We start from the raw sequence: 26,271 nt of genomic DNA on the forward strand, positions 1-26,271 counted from the left end.
CCGCCTTGTTCCTTCCCTGGCCTTCCAGGCTCTCACTTCCAAGGATCTCTCCCTTCATGTCCACCCACTTGGGTTAGACTAGCAGGAGTCGAGGGGCCAGGGGCCAGGGCTCGCCTGGCATGCCAGAGCCTGGGCAGGATCTGCCATGAAGGTGCTGACTGAGATCATCGCCCCTGACTCTCAATGGCCTCCACCTCCCTTCTGCCCTCACAGCCCCTGGGGCCCCTCAGCCTGGGCCCATGAAGTGATCCATTTGTAAATTATCTTGATTTTCTGCATTAAAAGGACCATTTCTGGACCACTCAGTGCAGCTGATGAGGCTTTGACCTGGAGGGTGTGATCAGTCCGCCTGTGGTGGGGGCGGAGGTGTCCAGCCCCTCTGGGGTCCCTTTTGGCTGCAGACTTTCTACCACGCCCTCTGTGCACCAGGCTGGCCGGTCCCCAGCTCCTGGTGTTGGGTAGACCAGGGCAGGGCTCGTGGTTTCTGCCTTTAGCCATGTTGCACGAGTCAGTTGGCAAAACTGGAAGGATGCCACTTGGAGGGAACTAAGCTGTGGATTCCAAGAACTTGGCCCTGTCCGGGTGACGAGCCACTGGGACCCTGAAGGGAAGTACTACAACTTCTTCCTTGGTCCTCTCTGGCTCATAGGATTTGGGGGTTGGCGTGGGGGGGCACTACTTTGTGTGGAATCAGCTTTTCCCTTTCTCAGAAGGCCAGAGGGAGGGCAGGGCTGGAGCTCAAGGTGAGCTGGGGCACCCTCTCCTCGGCCCAGATTGCTAGGGTTGCCCTCCCATGGCTGGCAGCAGTGCCCCGGGGGTCCCCCGAAGGCCCCCAGTACCCTTAGAGGCAGGAGCAGCTGCCTATCAGGTGGACTCTGCAGAAGTTGCCATGGCAACTGCTGGAACTGAGCTGACACCTGCAGCTGCCTTCAAGGTCACGGTGACCCTGTGTGGCTGGGCCCCAGTGGGCAGCAGGACGTAGCCTGAGGGTGCCCGTGGAGAACGTGGGGAAAGGTGTGCCCGGCACAGGGATGGTGCCCAGGCTGGGCAGGTCGGGCCCCTGAGGGTTCTCCGTGGGGTCAGGTGGTCATGGTGTAGCCTTCCTGTGGACTAAATGGCAGGGCCCACCTCCTTGTTCCTCGCAGATCCACCTCTGGGGCTGAGGGCAGGAATAACCATGAAGGCAGCTTGGCTCCAGTCCCCTGGGGCCCTGATGTCAGTGTTGCGGTGGTGAACAGTCCAGGTATTGTCCTGGCCTCCAAGGCCCCCGGCCACCACATGCATGGGGGAGTTAACCTGCGGGCACCATCCTGCTGCTTTCTTTGAAAAAGCAACCTCTTCCTCAGTTCTCCAGAGGAGAGGGCAACTGGGGGCAGGGCCCCGCTCCCACAAAGCCTTGGGGTCCCACCATCCCTCCAGACTCGCAGCACCCAGGCCTCTCTATAGACCCGACGAGGCCCTGCCTGGGCAGGGATTCACCTCTTCTGGGCTCTGACCGTGGGCATCGGCGGGAAAGGCAGAGGGCAGAGAAAGGGTTCGTGACCCAGCTGTCCTGGTCGTTCCGGGGATGCTGTTCCTGGTCTTGTAACGCGCTCCTGCCCCCATCCTGCCTCTCCTGGGGCAGAGTGGGGCTCCAGGGCGCCAACCACAGGCTCCCATAAAGGGTTTTTCCCATCCTAAAAGCATGCAGGGCACATGGCTTTTTCTCAGCACCTAGAATTGAGACAGAATAGTGAAAATTCTAGGCTAGGAAAATTCCTTGGCAAGTAGATAGGGAAACTGAGACAGATACCTGAGCACAATGGCAGAGCAATTTACAGCCAGGTGCAGATGGTCACCAGGGCAAAAGGCCCAAGTGCATGGTAGGGGGCAAAACTGGGAAAACTGAGGACCTCACCCCCACAGTAACTTCTCCCCTGGCCTTTCCTCCCTGGAGAAAACACCTAGGCTTCAGTTGTGTTTCCGCTCCAGACCCAAAACAGCAAAACCAGGTGGGGAAAGCCAAAACTAGCTGCAGTGAGCAAAGACCCCTGCCCAGCCACTGACCAATCAGCAGAGACCGTGACCTTGAAAGGGCGCACCTGGGGAACTGATGACTGTTCTACTGAAGCCCTCCCCTGAGACGCCCCCAAGGTTCCAGCCGGCAAGAGAGCAAGCCTGAAGACAAAGGACCCAGTGCACTTCCTCTGGGGAGCAGCCTGCTCCGTTCCTTTCCCATCTCCCCCACTCCTTTCTTCACAGGCACGCATCTCCTAAACTCTAAGGCAGTGGCCTGCTGGCAGCTTGTCCCAGGCTGAGCCCCTGAACCCGTCCCCAAGGGCCCCCTTTACTCTGACTTCCCAGTGAGTTAAGGCAGCCCAGCCCGGGCTCTCCTGTTGCTTCTGCGCTAAGCCCTCCCGTTTCACTGCTCACCTGGACTCTTGCGACATCTTTCCTACACGAAGTCAAGAACCCACACAGTACGCCTGGCCCCAGGCAGGCCTCTCAGGGCCAGCACCTGTCTGGTAACAGAATGGGAAAGGATTCCTGGAGTGGGAAGTCGGCAGTGCTGGACTCGGGCTCCCGAGGCCACAGAGGACCTGGGGCTTGGGACGCGAGAGGAGCTTGGGACTGGCAGGGGGTGAGGGTGAGTCTAGCTGGGACTCTCCTGACCAGGCTTCCGCATTTGGTTAGGAACACAGGGCGGGTAGTGGAGACGAGGGGTCGGGGTGTATGGACAGGAAATAAGCAACTCCCCTATGTGACCACCAGAGGGCAGGCGCTGCCGGCGGCCATGCTGCTTTTCCCAAGGACCGCCTGCAGCTTCACAAGCATCCAGGGAAGCTGGGCTCCGCTGCGGAGATGCGGGGTGGGGTGGGCCCAGGAGAGAAGGTCCAAAGCTCTGGGACGCTGGGCTGGGAAAAGCCTGAGGTTAGCAGCCAGGATGGTCCCTAGATCAAAAGGCCGGGACTCTTAATTGTTGGGGAGTCTTCAGTCCCGTTTGTGGCCCTGGAATCAGCCACACTTCACTTCTCTTACCACCTCTCCAGTTTAGTACCCCTTTTCCGGCATTCAGGAGCCTCTGCTGGTACACTTCCTGTGTTGGAAAGTTCACTCTCCCTTTGAACATTTGTCAATAAGCTTTTTGTTAAGCCAAAATTGACCCTTGAGAAGCATCAAGAAGCCAGTTCTACCTCAATCTGCAGACTGCCTACCTGACAGCTTTGAAGAAAGCGGTCTTACCCTTTATGCCTTAGTCTCCTCTTTTCTAAACATCCCTTGACCCTTCCAACTGTGCCTCTAATATGTGTCCACTGTGCTCTCGCCAGTTCTCTCCTATGCAGGGTACCTGTCTCTGGGTCCGTTCAATGTGACAATGGCCTTTTCTGTTTAGGGGCTCGGACTGTGTGGTGTACCCTGGCTTGTCACCACCCTTTTTGTGAACACATGCCTCTGTTACTCCCACCCAAATCTCACAAGAATTGCCATTCAGCTTTGCTGCCCCTGTTCCACATTAACAGGATAAATTTTTTAATCACAAGTCAGTCTTTTTATTGATCCCTGTTAGTATGTATCTTGAGAGTTTACATGTGCCATCTAGTCATTTCAGGTCTTACAGACTGTCATCTTCCCTAGTGTAATACAGTTCTTTGTGTCCTCATTCAAAGCATAAGGGACGGCCCTGGCCAGGTAGCTCGGTTGGAGCGTCATCCCATGCACCAAAAGGTTGTGGGTTCGATTCCCAGTTGGGGTATGTATGGGAGGCAACTGATCGCTATTTCTAAGATCAACAAACATACCCTCAAGTGATTAAAAAAAAAAATGCGTAGTCAGAGGTACATCCCTGAAACACATTAGAGACCCTGTTCAGTATCCCAGGGAATGTATACGTGAGTTTGGGGTGTCCACGTGAGCCCTTTTCTGGGATGAGGGAGGGTTCATGGCTTTCATTAGATTCTCAAAGGACTCCTCCAAAAGAAGGTAAGAACCATGGATGGATAAGGCTTGACCTTGTTTTTGGATGAAAACAATGAGGTCTGAGGGGAAATGATTATCCACACCCCCCACTCTGCCCCACACATGCACAAGGCCAGATTTAGGAAGAACCCAAGCTTCCTGACTCATTACCGCATTTTTACCACTGTGTTCTTGCTCAGGACCTCAAGACAAGGGGAGCATCATTCGGAGTGTGCGCTCTGGGCTTTAGGGGCCAGAGTGGCGGGGGTGTTGGGTCTGAGCCTGCCTTGCCTCAGATGTTCCTCCTGGGCTACAGGCCTGAAGCTCCCTCAAGCTGCCAGCAGGGGGCAGTGGTGCCTGGGCTGGTGGCCCATTTAGGACTCCCCAACTAGAACGTGCCCCAACTCCCCCATGCAAGGGTCAGACTCTGAAATGGTCTGCTTTTATTATACCAACAGAAAACAAAAAACTTCCCGAGTGTAAACAGGAGAAATGTGCTGGTTAAGTTACTCATCATTATCTTATTATTAACAAAATAAAGCACTATCTATGTTTACAGTCATAAAAAAAGGAAACAGCCTGGAGAGAAGGGCTTTGGGGATAAGATGGGATGTAGGCACAGACTCCACATCTGTCCCTGTGGGATCTGGGGTTCCTTTCTGATCCTGACTCACTCGGATCTTTAGAATTGTGCCAGTGGGATTTCATTTCCTTAAGGAAGTGACTTGTGAAAGTGGTTGGGAGCAGAGGCAAGTTCCCCAGTGAGGCGGGGCGGCGGGGGTGGGGGGCAGGCAGGGCGAGGGCAAAGCCGTGTGCGAGGGGGGTGGGCAGGGGTGGACGAGTCTTCTCTCCGTTCTTGGTGAGCCCGCCCACTATCTGCTCAGAGGGAGGAACAGAGACCAGCTGCCGTGGGAGCCTGCTCGCCAGGGCTTCTGTCACTGACAGGGAGGGGGCACAATCAGTCGTCCTGCTCCCACTCCTGGCACTTAGATTGGACCAGGGTCTGGGGCACCAGGACAGAGCTCCGTGGAGGCGGAGCACATTCCCATGCTGCTCAGGACTAAAAATGGCTCTGTGGGAACCCACCAGCAAGAGTCAGGGAGGTCGGGGTGGCCCAGGGGCCTTCAGAGACCCAGAATGGCCAGCGGGCAGCGGGGCAGAGTCAGAAGCCAAGGAAGGGGGAAGAGACAAACAGGGCCCTGCAGAGACAAGGACACACAGAACCTGAGACACCCAGACTGACAAAGAGGTAGCAATATGGGGACAAAGAGAACACAGAGGCCCCCAGAGAAGCAAGAGTGGCATCAAGAGACACACCGACAGGAACTTAGCAACAGTGCCTGGCACGTAGTGGGCACGCAATAAATATGCAACAGCAGCCAGAGGCCTAACAGGCTTAGCAGAAGATAAAAAAAGAGGGACGGCCAGACCTTTTCACACGAAGTACAAAGTGATCCTCGTGATAGAGGAGCAATGTGTGTATGTGGAGGGAGGGTGCGGGGCGCCAGTCCCACGGTGGCTGGTCCAGCCAGGACAAGAATGGCAACAAACCATGTGGCTCCGGGGAGACAGGTGTGGAGCTGCCGTACACCCAGGGAGGGTAGACCTGCAGGAGGGGAGGGTCACATACAGTGTCCCCTGGCTAAGAGCCCCAAGGACCAAGGGGCTCGGCCCACTCAGCTGTCACCACCATGCAGGCCCTGCCCACTTATGCCAACAGCTCTTCCGGTGTGCCTGCAGGGGTGGGGGGGGCCTGTATCTACAAGTACACAGTTGTGCCATCTCCCGGCACACCGAAGTCCAAGTACCAACAGAGTCCAGGTGAGCTGGCTGTGCCCCTCGGCTTGGGGCCAGGCCTTCTCTGGGAGGAGATCAGTCCGTGAGCACCACCAACTCCCCGTCGCTCTTCTCCTCGCCCTCCGAGTCCTCGTCCTCGCTGTACCGGTACATCTCGCCATCAGCCACCGAGTGCCTGTCTTCCGTGGACTCGGCCTCCTCCCTGAGGCTGCAGGTGTTCACGATGACAGGCATGTTGGGGTCCAGGCTTCGGGGCACATAATGCTCCACCGCGGTCTGTGCCACTCGAGGGTACAGGACATCTGGGGAGCTCATCTGCACCTGGCCTGCCTGCGGGCTTCGGGGCAGACAAGAGGCAGGTTACAGAAGCATCTTTACTTCTACACCCCCGCCCAGCTCCCGCCCAGGCCTCTTCAGGCCGTGCCCTCTCACCTCATCCCCTTTTGACTCAGACACACACTGCACCCCTGGGCCGCTTTCTGACAGCCACATCCACTGTCAGCTACAGCCCTGCACACACATCTTCAAAAGATATTCCTGGAGGACTGTGTGTGAATCCCCCTTTAGGAAATTATGCATTTAAATGCTTTTGTCAACTTGGGAATCTTCTGTTATGATGAATACCTTGGTTTTGGGGGGGACCCCTGAATTTGTACCATTTGTCATAAATGGAATCCACAGGCACACTTCTCCAGGTACACACCAGCCCTCCACACTCACTGTCACAAAGTTATACCCTGAAACACTAGGTACCCAACACACACGGCTGCCCCTGCAGTTACATACCGAGGCCCAGCCACAGTGAGATAGCGCCCTCACACGCACCGATGCTCACACACAGCCAACAGACCCACCGGCACAGCACTTCTTCAGTCTCGCACAGTAATTCCCTGCCACTCGCAACAGCTACACACATGCACACAGTCCCCGCAGCCTGGGGTGGGCCTGCTCACGGGGTCACGTAGCTCTGGCGGGCATCCTGGCGTCGGGTCCTCATCAGGGCCTTGTACTCGCCCACCCGCAGCCGCTTGCCCTCCACGATGCAAGTGCGCTTGGGCCGCGGCTTGTACTTGTAGTCGGGGTACTTCTCCAGGTGCTGCCGGCTCAGCCTTGCCTGTTCCTCGTAGTACGGCTGCTTCTCCTGGTTGGTCATGGACTTCCAACGGGAGCCTGGCCCAGGCCCCAGAGGCAGGCAAGCAGTCAGTGCTGGGCTCTGCCAACCATCCCCAGCCCCCTGCAGGCCCTGGAGGTGCCAAGGAGGTTTTGGTTCCCAGATATATGGGAAAGCACTTAGCAAGAACCTGGCTCAATGTGGATGCTCCTCGGATGGTGAGCAAATGAAACAGTGAAGTTGGCACATATATGGGCATCCAACTGCCAGCTTAAGGCACAGCACCCAGCAACTTCTGGAAGGCCTCTGCTCTACATTACTTGCTTAAAAAAAGAGCAGCTACTGAAGCACCCCCAGTGAAACAGGCTTCCTGTTCAGGACCAAATATCTGGCGTCTGTGCTCCTAAGAGGCAGGCACAGACACTGGGGGAGTCACAGTCCTGAAAACAACTGCCCTCTTCTAGCCCCACCTGCCCCAACCTACAGCCCACCCTCCAGGCAGGGCGCCTCATGTAAAGACCTTTCTACTGACAGCCCAAGAGCATTAGTATCTCCTAATTTCTGCCAGAGTGTCAGTAGAACAGGTTAGGCAGGCAGAGATGGGAGGAGGGGCTCTCTCACATCTGCATGTATGTCCACATACACACACACGCGCACCCTAAGTTCTTGGGTGCAGGTGCTGGCAGAAGAGCCAGACAACGGTACAAGACCCTAGGACTCAACTGCCCCACATCTCACCTGACTCACACACCCCATCAGATCCCACCAGAGTTCAACATGCTATGGGCTACCAAGCAAGCGCCAAAGAGATCCAACTGGCTCCCGCGACCATGTCCTGCTGGGCTAAGGCTCCTGGAGCCACAGAGCTCCCGCACACCTTACCCGCTGGCCCTTACCGAGGATCTTGCTGATGCTTGAGTTGTGCATGTCTGGGAAGGCTTGGAGGATCTTCCGCCGCTCGTCTTTGGCCCACACCATGAAGGCATTCATGGGTCTCTTGATGTGGCTACTGTTCCGGGACTCAGGGAAGTGGCGGGAGGCTGGGGGATAGGGGTGGAGTCAGCAGGGCAGCTTGTCTAGGGTAAGGACAGTCCTCCAGGGCCAGCAGAAAGAAACACCCTACACTTGACCACTAGGGAGTGCTGGAGGGCTCCCACAGCACCCAGAGATGGCCAGCAGCAAGATGTCAGGAGAGGCCCAGGCAGGGACCCAGAAACAGACAGATACATACAGGGGCTCCACAAAGGGAGAGAAGGGACGGGAAACAGACATGACCTGACCCACCGGACCCTGGTGGGAAGCAGAGGCGGCCCTCCTGCCCATTACCCCAGGGCCCTGAGCCCTCACCGTCCATATCACAGCCCAGCATGGCTTCCTCCAGCGGGTGCACACAGCTCTCCTCCAGCCGCTCCTTGACTGGGGATGTGTCCAGGCTGATGAGGTCCTAGGATTGACGGCGCAACCTTTATATCAGCCTCTCTGCGTCACCCCACTTTCTTCCCCACCCTACCCCCTTGGTGGCCTCGAACTTTGTCTTCCACCCCTGCCACCGTCTGTCCCTTGCTTCTAAGCACAGGGGAGTGGGGCCCATACCTTACGGAAGGGCGTGTTGGGGGAGCTTTCCAAGGCCCCACTATGGCTGTGCAGCAGCTGTCGAGCATCCTGGATGGCCTTGGTGACAGCATCCCCTTCACCAAGGAAGCCTATGGCGGTAGGAGGAGAAGGGACATGGAAGAGTTGAGGGGTCACCCCAGTTCACGCCACGCCCCTCCTGCGCTCCCGCTAGCCCCTTCCCAGGGCTGTCTCACTGCACATTCCCAAGGGGGCACCATTTACACTGCCTGTTGTGCCAGCAGAAATAAGGGCAGTATGCCCTGAAATTGTGCAAGCCATGGCCTGCATCACCGGAGCATAGGGGTGCCCGGACAGATACGGTCGGCGACAGAAGGCTGTCTTCCGAGACACTGAATGCTAGAACTAAAAGGGGCTGACCAGGGCAAGTCTAACCTCTGAGGGGAAGGGTCATTCTCAAGGTCATATATCATGCCCTCTTGACGCTCCCTTAGAAGAGGGCAAGGCAAAAGGTGCAGCAGGTAGAAAGCTTACCCAAAGGCAGGCTGGGGGGGCTGGACTGCAGGTCCCGTGTGGGAGCCCCGTGGCTGGGGGGGCGGGGTCCGCAGCTGCCCATCTTCAGGCTGGGGGAGCTGGAGGTGTTGGGCAGCTCGGGGGCCTTGGGCTTGGCTGTGAGGTTCAGGGGCTGGGAGGGCTCCTAGGGGAGACCCAGAGGCAGAGGGTGAGAGACACCAACCTAGACGCCCACAGAGGGAGAGAGGGGACAAGCATACCCAGCACAGACAAGCGGGCAGCCAGTCATCCCAGCTAGGGAGTGGGTGGCACAGTACCTGCAGGGGGTGGTGGGCGGCCATGGCCCCAGGCCTCTTCATGGCTGGGGCGGGGGGGCTGTGCAGCAGCTGCAGCGGATATTCCACTATGGAAAAGGCGGCAAGGAGAAAAGGCCTGGATGAGCACAGAACAGCAGATACCCTGCTTGATGAGGCCCCAGCAGCACAGAGTGGACAGAGGCTTGGAGCTGGCCCAGCGGCGTCCAACCACTGCTCACCCGAGCCCCAGAGCGCCGCCAAGGACCGCCTCGCCCTCCCCGCCACTGCGCGGCACACCGGCAGGCTCTGCCACCCCGCCCTGCCCTTCACAACCCAGACCCAGGTGAAATGAGAACAGAAGTACCATCTACTCACGCTACAGGTACTTGTATTTTGTACCTACTATGTGCAGGGTACAGAAGCAGCTACCTGCTGTGTCTTCTGCACATTCTCTCACAATAATCCTTACTGCGCCGTATATAATAGGTGCTCAATACATTATTCCACTTTACGGATAAAGAAACTAAGACCCAGAGGAGTTACATGAGCTGCCCACAAAGCTAATCAATGGGAGCGCTGATGTTTGAATCCAGGTCCCCTAAACTCCACGACTCGTCCTCTCCCCTCTGCATGGCACTTGCTCTTCTTCCTCATCTATCTCAGTTTCCTTAACCGGGCCCAGAGTCACAGAGTTAACAGTTCAGAAGGAGAGACGGCTATGAATACAAATCACTAACCACAGAGCCCGTGGTGATGTGGGCTCAGTGCATATATCGCATGGGAGAGAACTTTGTTCCAGATGGAGGGGCCGGCGCGGACCTCTTGCGGGGAGCTGAGACAGAACGCTGGCAGGCGGACAGGGGGACACGCTGTGGTGGGGTATGACAGCAAGATGTGGGACAGGAGATTGGCACGGGGTAGACAAGGTGGGCTCCGAGGCACGTGAAGGCTGAACTCAGGAGTCTGGACTGCACGCTATAGGCGACGGAGCGCCATCGAAGGCCTGTGGGCTGGGACTGCTCCCTCAGCTACAGGAAGGGGCATCTGGCAGCCTGCAGGGCTCCTGCTTACTAGAATTCTGGATCAAACGAAGCAAGTGGCAGCCTGGCCAGTCCAGGTTGTCCACAGCTCATTTCCTGCCTCCCTTGTCCAGCAAGTATGCGTGCGGCCCCTCCCCAAGCAGGCCGCTGCTCTCCTCACCCCTGTGCCTCTGCTCCGTGGTCACCTGGAATCGCAATGGTTTTGCGTTGTTGCCCTATCCTCCCCCTTCCCCCTGGAATCTCCCCTCAAGGTAAATAGAGTCAGTGGAGCCAACCAATGACTCTGCCCATGGGCCCACAGGCTTGATGGCGGAACGGCAGCAACTCGCTCAGCTGGATTCCCCCTGCCCTTTCTCACATGGAACAGGGAGGATGGACCAGAGGGGCTGACTTAAAAGCTACTCCCCTTCCTGGGGCCATTGCAGCAGCATTTCTACCCTGTCCCCATGACCACTCACGAGGAATCAATGCCCATGGCCTAGTAATTCTACCTTTGCCCCCCTCCCAGTGTCACTGCCCTCATTCACACTGTCACCTCCGACTGCTAGAAGCACCTCAACGGCCCCCTACCCAGTTCGGCCTTCAGTTGGTCCCCCCCGCTCCATTCCCCATCACCCACAGCCAACATCACAACACGTCCTCTACTCAAGGGTTCACACACGCCCCACATTCCACAAAAATAAATCCTCAACTCCAAGCTTGGTCCCAACTGCCCTCCCCAGCCATGTCCCCGCTGCCCTGTCACACTCTCTCCATGGGCAGGTCCCAGGGCCTCCGCCTGCACTGCCTGTCTGGAGCCCTCTGCCCTCGGCTCCCAGCCCCACCCTCCCAAGTGCGCTCTCCCAGGACCTGGTCACGCGCCACCTCCTCAGCAGACCTTCCCCGACTCCCCAGCTGGTGGCATGCTTCTTTCTCCCTCCCCAGGCTGTACATTCCTGAGCTCAAAGTTCACACTTTATCACCTCCTTGGCCACCCAACAACTACACAGCATGGCATGTGGTTGGTGCTCATTTATGTTCACTGAGTTCCAGTGACAGGGCAGAGGGCAAGAGTGCCACAGGCAGGGCAAGAACAAAAGTATGACTTTGGGGGACATATAAATCTCAATTACTGTCCAAAATATTAATATTCCGGTACAGTAAATGTACCCGAACTGGGGAGACTAGACCTGGCTTGGCTAAATGTGGAAAGCACTTTATGGTTTTCAATGTACTATTTTTCATTCTCCTAGTGACATGCAGAAACGAGGGATTATTCTCCCACTGGAAAGATCCCAAAATGAGGCCCAGAAAAGCTACACTGCAAATAATAGTGGTTCTGGGCCTCCTTTCCTTACCTCAGGCCCTCCTGTCCCACACTCACCTGGTTTGCAAGGGATTGGCTGAATGGGCAAAGCCAGCTGGGAGTCAGGGGTGACAGGTAGTGGTTGGTGGCTTGGGGGGAAGGCCGGGATCATGACATAAGGCATGTTGACCTGCTGAGAGCAAAGAAACCCTGTGAGTCTCCAGAGGCCCACATGGCTACCCAGCTGTGGCCAGCCCCAGGCAGGGATGAGAGGCACAGAGCTTGGGGTGCAGACAGTCTTCCAAAGGATCCATCTGGCTCCATACCACCTCCGGGGGCCCCTGTCTGCCTGCCCTCAGGTCCCAGCTGGGGAGGAAGGTATTCTGGGCCCCCCTCCCTTGAAACAGGGGAGGAAGACAGGGGAGGGGAGTACAGCAGGAAAGAGTCCCCTCCTCAGGGTCATGCCCGAGTGATTCTGCCTGTCCCTCCCTGTCCTCAGCACCTCTCTGGGCAGGTATCAACCCCTGAGCCTCCAGCTCTCCCATCACCCAGCCTCCCCTCTTATCACCTGGATCTGCTGCTGAAGGAGGTTGATTTTGTGCTGCTGCTGAATTAGCTGTTGCTGCTGCTTAGCAATCTGGCAGAGGGAAGAGTAGGCAAAGGCGGCATGGGCTTAGGCCCCCGGCCCCACCTCCCAGAGCATTCTGGGCCCCAACCACACACCCTGCCTTCCGAGATGCAAACAAGGAGAGCTGAGCGGAGCGAGAAGCAGAACAGCCAACCTTCAAAATTTATTCTCCTTTTGCTGGGAGCTCAACCTTCCCTCATAGGCCAGGGATGGAGCTTCAGCAGGACCCTTCAGTACCTCTCCAGCCCCTGACCCCCATAAGGGCTTATGAATAGCCAGAAGTGGGAATCCTTCAGGCGGTCCCATAGCCTCCTCCCCTAGGACCCCCTCCCCCACCCGCCCCAGGCCTCAGCCTGCATTGGCTGGGCCGCCCCCAAGGTTCTCACTCTAGGCCCTGAGAGACCACACCCCTGGAAAGAAAGCCAGACTCCCAAGCTGGACCTACCTGTTCCTGCTGCTGCCGGGCCAGCTCCATCTGCTGCTGCTGCTTCTCGAAGAGCATGGCCGCCATGTTCTTCTGCTCTGAATGGGCCGTCAGAAGCTGGTCTCGCAAAGTGGACAGCTGATGGATCATGACCAGCAGCTGAAGCTCCTTCTCTGCCAGGCTCTCTTGGGTCCCTGCTCCAGAGTGAAATAGCCACCGCTGAGAATTTGTGTTTGGTCGTCTATCTAGCCGTCCATCATCTGCTATTTATTGATCAACTGCTCTGACCCAGGCCCGTTAGGGGCTGAGCCAGAGGGGACATGAGCCTTGCCCTGAAGGCACTCTTCATCTCGCTGTCTGACAACTAGCTGTCCTAGAAAGGCTACCACCAGCCACTGGAAATGCTGGCGGTGGGGCAGCAGGGCATCTCAGCCCTGCCCGCCCCGTGGACATCCCTGAGTGCCCAGTGCACCAGGTCAGGGTGCACAGCCATCCCACAGGAGCGGCCCCGCAGGACACGCTCAGGCTTTGGAGCAAGAGAGATCAGGGCTCAAATCCCCTTTTCAACCCAGCCCGCCTATGAGTTCTTGGGCAAGTTACCAACTTCTCTGCACTTGAGGTTTTTTAATCTACAAATGAGCACACTCATCATCACTTCAAGGGGTTGCTGCAAGGATTAAAGGGGCAATGACTGTAAAACTTTTAGTCCAGGATCTGGCACATGGTCTTCAACCAACCACTGTTAGTGCTTCACTTCCCTCCAATTTGCCTAATATCAAATGCAGAAAATGCCAGGCCAGACAGTCTGCACTGGAACGTACTCGGTGAGCCTCTGGAAAATAGGTGCCCAGGAGCCTGGGTAGCTGCACTGGTTTAAACTGCCCTCTGTGATGGAGACACCTGCTTTCCTGAGCACATCGTACGAACCCTGGCGGACAGCCTTGCAAACTTGGAATTATCGCTGACCCTATCACCCTCAATTATCAGGCAAGGCCAAGAGAACTAGTGGCAAAACCAGATTCAAGCAGAACAAGTTTAACTACACAGAAATGAATGAACTGATTGTGTGACTTTTTTGTTTGAGATTACTGATTTTTTTAAAGCTGTTGTTTTCCTGATAAGAGGAAATTTGTTTCTCTTAAACTACCTATGACTTAGCAATTGGTAAATTATACCTTTGTAAGCAATATTGAAACACTGTATTTTTCTCCCTGCCTGATCCTTCCCAGAATTTGGAAACTCTTAGTAAGTAGTATATTTTATGGCAACATGGTATTTGCTGTAAGTTTGGTAAGAATCTGTTCCCTTTATAACAGGACACAATTGGAAACTGGTTTTATTACCAAGGATTTGATGGAAATATCATATTTGAGTGAGATGTATAGGCTCAGGTATGAACAGACAGCTTTAGGGAATTAAGATCGACTTAACTTATGGAAGCCAATAAAAACCTTTGGAAATATTGGCCTGGTACCTTGCTTACACAGTTTCCAGCAGTGTTACCATGTGAGTAAAAAACATCACTCCTTGGCAAGTGTAGAAACCTCAGAAGAGAGGAACTCACCCAAACCTATATGTACTACAGGTAATGTCTGAGGTCAAGTCCTTGCCTTGGTTTTTCAGGCCTTGAAAGGCCTTATAAAATTCAATCTGAAGATTTCTTATGAAAAATTCCAGCGGCACCCCAGCCAGTGTGGCTCAGTGAACAGAGTGCCAGCCTGTGAACCAAAAGGTTGCAGGTTCGATTCCCAGACAGGACACATGCCTGGGTTGTGGGCCAGGTCCCCAGTTGAGAGTATGCAAGAGGAAACTGATCGATGTATCTCTCACACATCCATGTTTCTCTCTCTCTCTCCCCCCTCTCTAAAAATACATAAATGGAATCTTTAAAAAAAAAATGTTTAAATTCCAGCAAAATGGATTTAAAAGAGCCTCTATGGTTAATTACTATTCTTGCCAGACTTACACAAATAATCCGGCCAAGTTTATTGAAACTAGACTTACTCTGCAAGTCTTACTTTGGTTATCTTTGGTAAAAGTGGGGGTGATTTTAAAGAGAAAATCTGTTTCCATAGAAACTTTAATATACCTTGTGGATATTAGATACTAGTGCTATTTATTGTCTTTTGAGTTTCTAAAATTTTCTACCTATAAACTGGACTGGATCCTGAGTTCCAGTTTTCTTAAATATTTGGCTGTAACTCTCCAAACTAACATTTTCATTTTCCCACCCATTAACTTAGAATCACTGAGAACTAAAAACTGCCCTTTTCCCAAGGCCACAGAAGCTAAAGTGAGACAACTGGATGCAGACTTCAGAGAAGTCACAACAGCTTATCTGTGGACAATCTTTGGGCCTGTTGCAAACAGATCACCAAAGACATTCAATCCGCACATTGGGAGGATCTATCAGACTGCAACTGCCTGCCTCATTTCATCTGAAGAGGCTTCGAGCCAGCCCTCTAGAAATCTTGATCACCTGCCTTCAGAACTCAGAAACTGAGATTATAGTCTGCTTCCATCATGAACCTTTGTTCTGTTTCCATAGATGTCTCTTATCAAATACCTGATTGCTTGTACCATGGGCTTAACTTTGGGAGGCCACTGGCATCTCTGCCTCCTGAAATGAGATATAACTTTAACTGAACTTTTCTCAAGACTAAGACTGGTTTAATGATATACAGAAAATGGTCTATCAGCCCATCTTCTGGAATGTGACAGTTCCAGGGAAGTGTCTGAGGAGGGAACTGTAGAGGTTCAGAATAAGTCACCCCAAGATGTACCTCAGTGGTATGCACATTATTTTGAGCTAAAGGCAGTTTTATTAGCTTCAGGCTCAAGAGAAACTTCTCTCCCTCCCTTTAACTATCTAGAAGAACTTGAATTATGGGCCTTGCGCATAAGAGACTATCAGAAATAATCTCTTTTGACCCACCTATACCAGGCACAATTTTATTTACTAAACATCTGTTCTTCTTAGCATCCTGCAATGACACTTTGCATATACCCAAGGTACACTGCATATACCCAAGGAACACTATCTCATTCCTAGCTCCGAGTGTCTTATATACCTACGTTCCCTTTTTATCTCTGAACTCCCGTGCATATTGGGTCTCTATCATGTATGTGGAGTTCCCATACATACTGTACATATTAAATTTGGTTCTTTTCTCTTGCAAATAAATAAAGTGCCCTCTGTGAGTATGATCAACCCCATTGGGAAATTATTACTTTCGTGAACCTACTAAGCAGCCCTTTAATTTACTTATGAGGTCTTGCTGGCCTCAAATTTATTTTCAAAAATTTAAGAGAATGTTCTGATCATTTCCTAGCTACATCTGGGAAGTGGCAATGATATGCCCAAGGTCACAAGGGTCCCCTGGTTCGAGCCCAAACCCACATCCATGGGATTTGATTCCCACCAGGCCTCTCCCTACATGGGAATGAGCCAGACCTAATGCTTGGTCCCAAGGTGAGGGATGTGCCGATCCCACGGCCAGGCAGGAGTCAGAGTGACACAGGTGACACGAAGAGCCCCAAGAATTGCCCTGGGGGCCCAGACTGCATGGCCAGGCTGGGAAAAGGTGCAGGGGTTCAGACATCCCTCCCCTGCCCACCCCCATGGCCTTCACCTTTGACATCTTTTGTTTCCACAGAGCTCCTTCCCAGAAATCTCTCCTTCCAGTCACTGGACAGCAGCTTCTCAATGGCCGGCACAACTAGAAGATACCAAAGAATAAGGACCCACTGTCCTAACACCTCCCCCTACCCAGGCTCCTGCCTCTAACTAGGGCAGAAATCTTACCTTCTTTTAAATTTCGGCTGAAGTCCAGCTTCTCCTGGCTTCCAGAAGCAGCCTCAGAGCCTCCTGGTCTTTTGGGTTCCGGGGATCCATTGCTCTCTGGTGAGCTGCAATCCTGGAAGGCACACTGAATGTCACCGTCACCTCTGGGGGAGGGTGCAGGCTGCAGAAGGGGCTGAGCACCCAGCAGATAATACACTGTAGGGCCCTCCCTCCCCACCTTCCTTTGCTCTGACTTTGCCTGATATACTAAGAAGAATAAAGGTTTAAAGACAGGAGACCTGGCTCAGTGACTCACAAGGTGCTTGATCCCACGAGTCCCTGAACTTCCCTGAACCTGACTCACCTCTGCTGAAAATGGAAACACTCATACCATCCTTGTCACAGGGAGTCAACGCGTGTCGATGAGGCTGGCCGCTGCAGAGGCAGGGGCCGAAAGCTAGCTGTTAATTACTAGTCCCTTGCATATACCCACCACTCCAGCTGGACCACTTACTCCACGGGCCCCCACCCTACCTCTCCGTAAGACAATGGCCACTCTCCTCTTCTCACTGACTCCTCTCAATTCTTTAAGGTCCACCTCGAGGCCCTACTCCTCCAGGAAGTCTTCCTTGACTACCATCCAGCCTCCTAACTCCCTCCTAGCCATTCTTCCAGGCTGGACCCATGCTCAGGACCCTAAACCTCTCCTATTTTCTCCTCATTTGGCTTTTAATTATATATTCCCTTTTTACATCTCTTACATGGAATCACAGAATTTTTAACAGCTGCAAGAATCCTTACTGCTCATGTAGTTTTCAGCTCCTTCATTTTAAGGATGAGGAATAATATAGTCCTAAACAGCAATTTATCTCTGGCTTCAGTAATACGACTGATTTTCTAAACTCAGATGAAAAGGTTGTGATTATCTCTAAGCCAAACTTTGGGTATATATATTCTATCTTTCCAACTAGTCCCTGGGATAAGGACTGGCCACACAGGTGAGTGTTCATGTCAGCTGAGTAAGTGCAGGAGTGAGCCCATGTCCACTTGGACAGGTTGCCTGAATGAACTTGGCAGCCCCTCCCTACTCACCTAAGTCTTGCCCCAGAGATGACCTTTTTTGCCTGGCCCTCCCCGCAGCTACAGGGGTGGATGCCTGCCTGGCTTAAAGAAGAGGCCCAGGGTGGTACATGGATGTGGTAGGGACACTGTTGAGGTGGGAACACTGACCCAGGAGCCCCTGGGAAAGTGCTGGGCACCTGGGCTAGTGCGTGGGGGTCAGCACCATCCTGGGTAGTTCGGGCTGGGTCTCCGGGCTGGGGTTCCGCTGTGGCAGCCGAGCCCTGGGGGGCTTCGTGGCAGGGCTCCTTCTTCCCCTCTGACTTGACAGCACAGTTCACCATGGTGCCACTGCCATCCAGGGCCAGTTGGGCAGAGCCGGGGCTCCTCATGGACATCCTGTGGGGGGAGGGGCAGAGAGAGAGGTGAGTGCTGGGACCCAGGGCAGCAACTCCGCCCTCCGTCCCCAGTCCCAAACAGGCACACTCACAAGACGGGAGCTCCCACGGGGGATACAGTGGGAAGTTAGAGCCCCAGCTGGTGTGGCTTGGTGGACTGAGTGCCAGCCTGTGACCCAGAGGGTTCCCAGGTAGGGCACATGTCGGGGTTGTGGGCCAGGTCTCCAGTAGGGGGCACATGAGAGGCAACCACACATTGACGTTTCTCTCCCTTTCTCCCTTCCTTCCCCTCTCTCTAAAAATAAATAAAATCTTTAAAAAAAATAAAAACCAGAAGCTAAGATTAAATTTGAATTGGAAAATTAAGAAAAACAGAAAAAAGATTCTTCTTCCTCCTGCCCACCTTTTTTTAAGTAGGAAGCTGTAGAGAAGATTGGGCCCAACCTCGGATGCTCCCTGCCTGTTGCAATGTTGAGACTAGTGGGCTGACGGGTCCACCTAAAGAAGCCAGACATTAAGTGGCTGTTTCTCAGTCCAATAAGCCAAGGTTATACATGTTTCTGTGTCTGTGCATGTTTGTGTGTATACATATTTGTAATTAGTTACCAAAACTTGAAAATCAAGAAGTATCACATAAATATCTGGATTTGAATTTCTCTTGAGGTTGGTCAGTGGCAACGACTGGCTGGAAATGAGGCCAGCCTGCCTTACTCACCAGCACTGCCTACCACTCCCCAAGGCAGAGACCAAGTATGAACTACTCAATTTAACACATTTATTCTTTGTTTTTCTTACAGCAGTGACAAGATGAAAGAGAACTATTTCTTATATCCATGTATTTACCAAAAGTGGGAAAATAAGCAACGGGCTGAGAGATGGGTAAATAGCTTTAAAAACTTCTTCTTGTGTGCTGCAAGCTGGTTTAAGCATCTGCAACCCCTGGTTTAAACACTCTGAATACGCTGCTCCCTTACTGCCTCCCCACCTGCCACATCTACAGCGCAGCAGAACAGTCACAGGTCCCGGGGAGTGGTTTCCAGCGGTCATGCCAGGCTCAGGGCCAGAGGGGCAGACCCCCAGAGCTCCCCTGCCCACCCTCCAAAGTCACTGAGATGAGACCCGTGGGGTCACACAGCAGGTTCCACCAGATATGCCTGGGTCCGGCCTTGGACACTCAACCAGCTGCTAAGTGACCTTGGGTGAGTTGCTTAACCTCTCCACACCTCAGTTTCCTCATCTGTAAAGGGGGCTATGAACTGCCATTTGTACGGTGTCTGGAACACTACCAGGCATCACTAAGCACCTACAAGAGGCTTGTTAAGCTACAGGTAGCACAAGGAAAGTACATCCTTAGCAATGCTGGAGGCCTGACAGGCAAAGTCTTGGGTCCCGCACAAACCAGAATCTCTGTGGGTGGGGCGAGGAATGTGTTTTAACAAGCCCCCCCCCCCCGATCATTATGATACATACTGGTTTGAGAAGCATTGTTAAATAAAATTTTAAAAAAGATTTTTTTACATGGGCATTAATTTTTTAGGAAGGAAGTATAAGGCAAAAATCAGATGTATTAAAACACCCCTTAAATTAAATTGCAGGTGCACTATATTTATATATTGCATGAACTTTGTACAACTAAATGTTTCTCGTAATATATAATGAATTACCCAATGTGCTACCTAACGACACACTAAATGAGTGAAAAATGCATTACAACTGAATAAGATGTGTTCAATTTGATGCCAACCTACACACCAGCCCAGACTCTCCTGTGACTTTCAAAGGGCAGGGCGCGACGGGGGAGGTGAGAGGCGCCAGTGTGAAATCCCGGACAGGGCACTGCAGGGTGAGGAGGGGCGAACCTGACCCTAGGAAAGTCGGCCCAGGGCTTCGGGGTCCAGTTCCGGGTGCCCTCCCACCACCCCGGGACCTGGAGAGCATCCAGGAAGTGGGTGGCTCAGCCCATCCGGGCACAGGGAGGGGCGCAGAGCCAGGCCTAAGCAGGCGGGCCGAGTGGGGGAAGGGGGAGTTGAGGAGGGGTATTATCCTGAAGCTGAGGGCAGCAATTACATAACAAACAAACCTCAGCTCAAGCTGTGAATTAATCAAACCGCTGAAAATAAAACCTTCCTCTCAGGAACTTCAGACAAAAGAAATGAAAACAACCAGGCTGGCTGGGAAATAAAAGGCAGCGGCGCTGAAAGGGGGACAAAAGGAAACCAGACAATAGGGTGTTGGACAAAGGCAATAAAGCCAAAGGAAGTGTGACAGGCGAACAATGCAGGCCTGTGGGCTTCTGATCCCGCCCGGCTCCACGCCACCTCGTCCCACACCCACTGTTCCGCTGGCCTTGGCTTGGGCAGGCCACCAGGTCCCCTCCTAGCTCCGGACTTGGATCCTAAGGGCATTTCTCCTCCATTCTGGCCCAACTTTGTGACCTTCCAGCCCGTATCTGAAAGCCTTTCTTCTCACAGCAGCCCAGAACCTGCCGCGGCAGCGCGCGTGGCTAGATGAGCGGGTCTAAGGCCTAAAGGCCTTGGTGCGACTGAGCTGCCGTCTCCCCAGTGCCTGACGCTGACCTTCCGGCCATCCCCCGGGGGGAGGTACAGGCAGAGGAGGTGGCTCTCTGTCCTAATTAAGTGCTCAACAGCCATGCCCAGTACAGCCACTCGCCAGAAGTGCCTACTGAGAGCCTGTAATGGGCCGGTCCCGATGGAAATGGGCTCAGTGTGAAATACACCTGGGTTTTCAAGGATTGTAATGTAAAATAGCTTGGAAATAATTGGCTATTTATTACATGTTAATTTACAATATTTTGTAAAGGTTAAGTTGAATTCATTCACCTGCTTCTTTTTTACCCTTTTCAATGTAGCTACTAGAAAATATAAAGTGATGCGTGTGGCTCATACTATATTTCTGTTGGGCAGTACTGCACTAGGTCATGTCCTTCCTTTCGCTCTGGCCTCTTCTACCCACACCTCACCCCCAGAGTCCTCCAGTGGGGCACTGTGGTTTATCTTTACATTGGGAGCTAGTCTCCTGGAGCTCCCAATGGCTCATCCTGGCCTCTTGCCCAGCGCCTAGTAACAAAGAAAATGGCTTCTGGTGACCAGCCAAGCTGGCTGGGAGGTGTCGGTCTGTTCACCAGGGCGTGGTGCCCACCAAATAATCCTGCCAGAGCCTGCTGCCCAGTCAAGGGCCTTTTACTCCCACAGGCTGGGACTCGGCGCCTGGCACTGGGCACTGGCTCTCAGCTGGTCCTCTCTGCACCCATTTGTTGATGGAGACGCAACAGCAAAGGCCCGATGGGCTCCTCCTGGACAGGACCTCCTAGTCTCACCTTTTGGGAAGAGGGTCCTTGGGCACCTCTTTTCCTGCCTCTGCCCGTCCTGCCCCACCCAAGCACAGGCCTGCTCAAGAGCCTTTCTTCCTGCCCTTGCTCAGCCCAAGACCCACAACCATCCCTGCCTTTTCTCAGTGCAGAGCAAATGCCGCATGTGATAAACTAAACAGGAGAAAGAACAATGAGGTGGAGGGTACAGAGTTGACGTACAGCCCTGCTCTGTCACTGAAGCCAGGTGTCCCTGAACAGGTTGCTTTACCTCTGCAGTCTTTGTCTGTAAAGCCAGAGTACCAGGGTGGGGGTGGAGAGATGGCAGCGGAATAGAGTGGAACACTCACAGGCTTTTGGGTTCAACAACCTGGGTTCAAATTCCTGCCCTGCCACCAGCTGACTTGTGAGATCTTGGGCAAGTTAATTAACCACCCTGAACCTCGGTCTCCTCAACCACATACTGGGTATAATAACCACACTGCACAGGTGTCCATGAAGATTAAACAATACAGGGTAAGCTCCATTACGCTGGCATGTAGCCCAGGATGCTCCCAGAGTCAGTCAAGTGCCTGGGAGAAAAGCCTCCGGGGTCAGACAGACCCGAGTACATTTGAAACCCAATTCTGCCCAATTAACTGCTGTGCAACTTTGAGCAAGTGTCTTAACTTTTCTGAACCCCCATTTCCTGCTCAGTAAAATGAAAATTAAAAAACCCAGTATGAACAGATGAGCCTTCCACTAACACTCCAGAGCCTGTACAATATGCCTGTTTTTACATTCTCATGGCACCCTGACTTGGCATTCAAAGTATTTGTCACAGTTGGTAATAATGCCTTCACATGCTTATTTCTGACTCATCCAGTAGCCTGAGAACCCACCCAACCCCACTCAAGGCACTGTGGAAAATACCTGTTTTTGCTCATCACTGGTGGCCCCAGAACCGAGCACAATGCCTGGAGCAGAGCGGAGGCTCAATAAATACACAACAATCAAGATGCATAATACAGCTCAGCAGCCTAACACAAGGCAGACCTGGATGCACCGCAAGTGACAGCGACCATTATCCCCATGACTAGACTGATGCTGCTCTGACACTTATTTCCCACACCCCCGCCTCCCACACTTTTATCCTCAGCTGCCTTTTCCTTGCATCTAATAAGATCTTCCCATGAAGTGACCTAAATCCCCCCGCAGCAAAGCAAGTCCATTTCCTTTTGTTTTTACCTTGGAACAGGTAAAAACATTCTCCATACCTTACCAGATTTAAAAACTCTGTTGGAGCCTTCCCTGGAGTTACTTTTTTCCCAGAGACTAAAAATAACCCTCGAATTCCTTTACCGCTTCCTTACCAAGCATGCTCCACGCTTCAACTATCCACATGGTTTCACAGGAGGTTTTAAGCTCAGCAGCCCCACCCAGGTCCTGGCCAGAGGCCACAAGCCTACAAGACACTCCACAGAGGCCCAGAGTGGTAAGTCCACGTGGCATCTTGGGGAAGTACTGCTTCAGAACTATGGAGTCAGAGGACCCTAACCAGCTGGGCCGTGAACAGCATCCCTGCTCTCTCCTCCCTTCCCTTCCTGGGAACCTTCCCCACAGGCCCACTGCAGCCTTCCTTCTCCTCAGCCTCCTGTTACCTAATCATCATCTCACCTGAACACCTGTCCCAGGTGAACGCCCCTACGCGGAGAGGGCTCTGGCCATCCTCACCCTTGGTGTCTTTGAGCTGGTGCCCGAGAGGCCCTGGGGCCCCCAATCCAGCGCCTAGGACTAGGTGCAGAGGCGCCTCCCTCCGTGGAAGGCCAGTGGCTCAGGGCACTACAGGTGCTGATCTTTCTCCTCACCGCCTGCCCGCGTGCGGCCCACCCACCCACAGGCACACACACTGAGCCCCCTTTTCCACCCAAAACAAATCACCAGCCACTTCCTCCCCCAGTCAGCCAACAAGCAGCCCAGTTGGACTGGAATCAAAGGAGTTTTCACTCAGCCCTTCCTCCCTCCACAATGACACCCCCTCCCCCCCCAAATCTAGATGCAGATAAAGAGATAGATTCCAGTCATCGGAGCATGACGGGTGACTCAGACCAGGCTACAGGAAGACAGCCTGAACAGACAGGCAGACCCTCCTCGGGGAGCCAATGACTGCGCCTCCCCACTGGGCACACACCGAGCCCCGCTCCTGCAGGCTCCCAGTCCCAAGCTGGCCTGAGTGGGTGGCGCCAAGGGCATTGCCAGGGAGGGGGCCACGCGGCAGGGGCGGGGTGGGGCCCGAGTCCCAGGGGAATAGCACTTCCTTTTAAAGCCCCCGAGAGTTGAGAGCCCCAGGCAGCCCTAAACAATAGCCCGAGGCGTGGGTGCCCAGAACGGTGCCCCGGTGCCACATCCTGCCATTCTTCTCCCAGGCCGCACCCTGCCACCCTTCCTGGCTACACCCGATCCTATCTCTGATGTTTACTCTGAGCTGGGGGCTGGGCTGACTGCAGACTAGGGACAACTCTTTCCTGAAGGCCCCCGAACCTTCCCCAGCCTCTGTGGGCCCAGGGTGCGCCCATCTGGTCTAGCCCAGCTCAGGAGGGGGCCACAGCCAACACTCCCAGCCCCTGGGCTGTTCTGGGCTGGCCATGGTAGTCAAGCCACCAATACCAGCCAACGGAGGTTCCTTGAATTCTCAAGCTCCCGTCCTTTCGCCTCCCGTCTCTGGCCTTCCTGCCTTCAGGACCTGATGCTATCTCCAGCCCTTCCCGCGCCGCATCAGCAGCCCACTCACAGTGCTAGGGGCTGGCTCCAGATCCTGTCCTTGTCTCCCTGTGGCTAGGTGCAAGCCTACATCCTGGACAGCAGAGTGGGTCTGGTCTTTGGCAGAAACAATAGTGCCCAGCCCGGGGCTGGCACACAGCAGAAATGGTGTGGCTGGGGCTGGCTGGCCGGCCTTGTTCAAGGCCTCCCTTTTGGGACAGCCCTGCACGTTTGACCAAAGGCAGGCAGGCCAAAAAAAAAAAAAAAAGAAAGAAAAGAAAAAGCCAGCAAGCTGCATGCTATGACAGAGCGCTCACTCGGGCTCGCCACGCAGTGCGGGGCTCATCTCTCGTTTCTCCGTCCTACCCCAGGCCAGCAGAGGTGGCAGCTGAACCCAGGCCTCGCCGATGCCCTGGTCCTGCTCTTCCTTTACCCCAGATAACAGGATCCAGTCCAGCAAAGAGGGGTCTATCCCTGTCTTCACCAGTTACAGAATTCCAGTTGTTTTCAACTTAAGTAATGGCCAAGGAAAACTCAGTCCAAAAAAACCAAGGCCACTGTGGGAACTTAAAGGAAAGACTCACCTATCAAAACCTTAGTTTCTTCATGTATAAATGGAGATTCCAATACGGACTTTGTGATTAGAAGTTAATATATAATTAAAGAAATCTGATATAGAATATATGTTCAGAGAAGAAAGAGGGAGAGACAGAGACCTCTTCTCCCACCCACAGAGTTCGTGGAGCCGGGGGGCAGCTGCAGGCTCTCCAGGAGGCAGGCAGGAGGGCACGACCCGCCCCCCGCAACTGCTGGGAGCCACCCTCGCTCCGCCACAGCCTGCCTGTGTGAACATGGGGAAGGGTCCATTTCTCCAACTCTCTAACAAAACAGGTAAGAGCTACCTTGAAAAACTCTTAGGAGGGTTCAATGTCATGTTTTCTTTCCCAAAGCAAAAATAAAAGTTTGCTCCCTGAACCCTCCCCACCACACTCTGGGGAAGGCTGCCCCACCGCTGCGTGGGCACGTCACCCTCTTCCTTCTCCATCTGCACCCTGTAGGTCTCCCTCTCTTTAGCACTGTCTCTCAACTCCATGTAGGTTGTCTGGACATTCTGTCACTGTTCCCAATTATCCTGGAATGTCCCCAGCAGGTGCCCAGGCCGATTCAGGTGCTCAGGCCCCACATGGAGCAGTTAGGCTGACAGGGCCAGGATTTGCCAAGGAAACCCCACATACTCAGTGCCACTGTTTACCTGGCCAAGCCAATTTGCCAGCTGATGACACAAAAGCTCCACAGGACTCATGGGCCCCCTCAGCTCCCACACCTCCTCCAGAGCCCAGGAGGATAAAAATGTCCCATGAAACCCCTGTGGAGGCCAGACTACAGAAGGGAAAAGGACAGAACCAGGCTGCACCGTGCACAATGACACAGAGGCTCTGGAGACATGCGTAGCTGACTCCGACCCCCGCCCCCTCTCACCAGCAGCACAGACAGGCCAACTTATTCTCTAAGCCTACCACCTTCTTTATGTACAGATGGCACTGGTGATAAATACCCAATAGTGTCGTTGTAGGGAAGAAACTATCTCAGACCTGAGCCTGGCATACAGCTGGGTGGAATACCTCAGTGGACATTAGCATCATAATCTCAACTGCAGGGTGAAGGCTGGAGAAGTGAGAAGTCACCCACTTCCACACTGAGCTAAGCAGAAGTCCAGTGAATACCTGAGACTTAATCTCTTTACACCATCGATTCTTAAAGTATGGCAAATAAAATGCTAGGCACCGTGCCTGGCACATAGCAGACTGGCACTTAGTATTGCTGTGGTTGAATGAATGAATGAATGAACGAATGTGCTCCCAAGGAACCTCTACCAGCCACAGCACTCAGCCCCAAGCCAGTGTTATGTTTTGAAGACCCTTCTTGAAGGCATTTCCAGATATCAGTTTCCACACATCCGTGAGCCCACATCCTCCTCTCTTAAGTGGGCACACCTCCACACTGCGTCCTGGGGTCCCTGGGGGCTCACAGAGAGATCTGATTCCTCCCCTAGTTCCTCTCCTTCCTGCCTCCGCCACCTGCTGCAGGGGCAGGGGAAATGGGTCAGCAGCCAAGGCAGGTGAGTGGTATAAGACAGAAAGAGGAGTCGGTACATGCTGGTCTCCAAGAAGGACACCCGGTAGTGGTGACAGGAGCAGAGTCTGGAACCAGAAGGTCAGCACGCCAACAGTCAGCACACTGTCTTTGGCCTCATCTCCTCCTCCCTAGGGTGCACCGCCCCAAGGCTCTGCGAAGGACGCGCATCCAGAGAAGGCCTCTGGGCTTCCAGAGGGGTTCGAGTACCAAGCTCCACAGCTTGAG

The 26,271-nt window shown here is 53.7% G+C and overlaps 1 protein-coding gene across 3 annotated transcripts in view; it reads right to left on the bottom strand.

Annotated features, from left to right (window-relative positions):
* Positions 1 to 520: 520 nt before the first annotated feature.
* SOX13 (SRY-box transcription factor 13) overlaps positions 521 to 26,271 on the bottom strand; it is a 50,230-nt gene continuing 24,479 nt past the window's right edge. The window contains exons 2-14 of one of the 3 annotated variants that reach the window (XM_054563221.1): positions 17,646 to 17,844; positions 16,408 to 16,519; positions 16,235 to 16,321; positions 12,624 to 12,796; positions 12,119 to 12,187; positions 11,629 to 11,740; positions 9,247 to 9,332; positions 8,951 to 9,113; positions 8,438 to 8,547; positions 8,192 to 8,288; positions 7,741 to 7,884; positions 6,687 to 6,903; positions 521 to 6,070 (exon numbers count right to left, since the gene is read on the bottom strand). In XM_054563221.1, coding sequence (XP_054419196.1) covers positions 5,809 to 6,070; positions 6,687 to 6,903; positions 7,741 to 7,884; positions 8,192 to 8,288; positions 8,438 to 8,547; positions 8,951 to 9,113; positions 9,247 to 9,332; positions 11,629 to 11,740; positions 12,119 to 12,187; positions 12,624 to 12,796; positions 16,235 to 16,321; positions 16,408 to 16,519; positions 17,646 to 17,843 — 1,830 coding nt within the window. In that variant the 5' untranslated portion in view covers position 17,844 and the 3' untranslated portion in view covers positions 521 to 5,808. Of the gene's footprint in view, positions 6,071 to 6,686; positions 6,904 to 7,740; positions 7,885 to 8,191; positions 8,289 to 8,437; positions 8,548 to 8,950; positions 9,114 to 9,246; positions 9,333 to 11,628; positions 11,744 to 12,118; positions 12,188 to 12,623; positions 12,797 to 16,234; positions 16,322 to 16,407; positions 16,520 to 17,645; positions 17,845 to 26,271 lie in introns of all 3 variants that reach the window. The other 2 variants (XM_054563220.1, XM_054563222.1) reach the window with 2 other exon arrangements.

This window comes from Pteronotus mesoamericanus, unplaced genomic scaffold (genome assembly GCF_021234165.1).
Source record: "Pteronotus mesoamericanus isolate MK-2021 breed Mesoamerican mustached bat unplaced genomic scaffold, CSHL_Meso_final scaffold_705, whole genome shotgun sequence".
Lineage (NCBI taxonomy): Eukaryota > Metazoa > Chordata > Mammalia > Chiroptera > Mormoopidae > Pteronotus > Pteronotus mesoamericanus.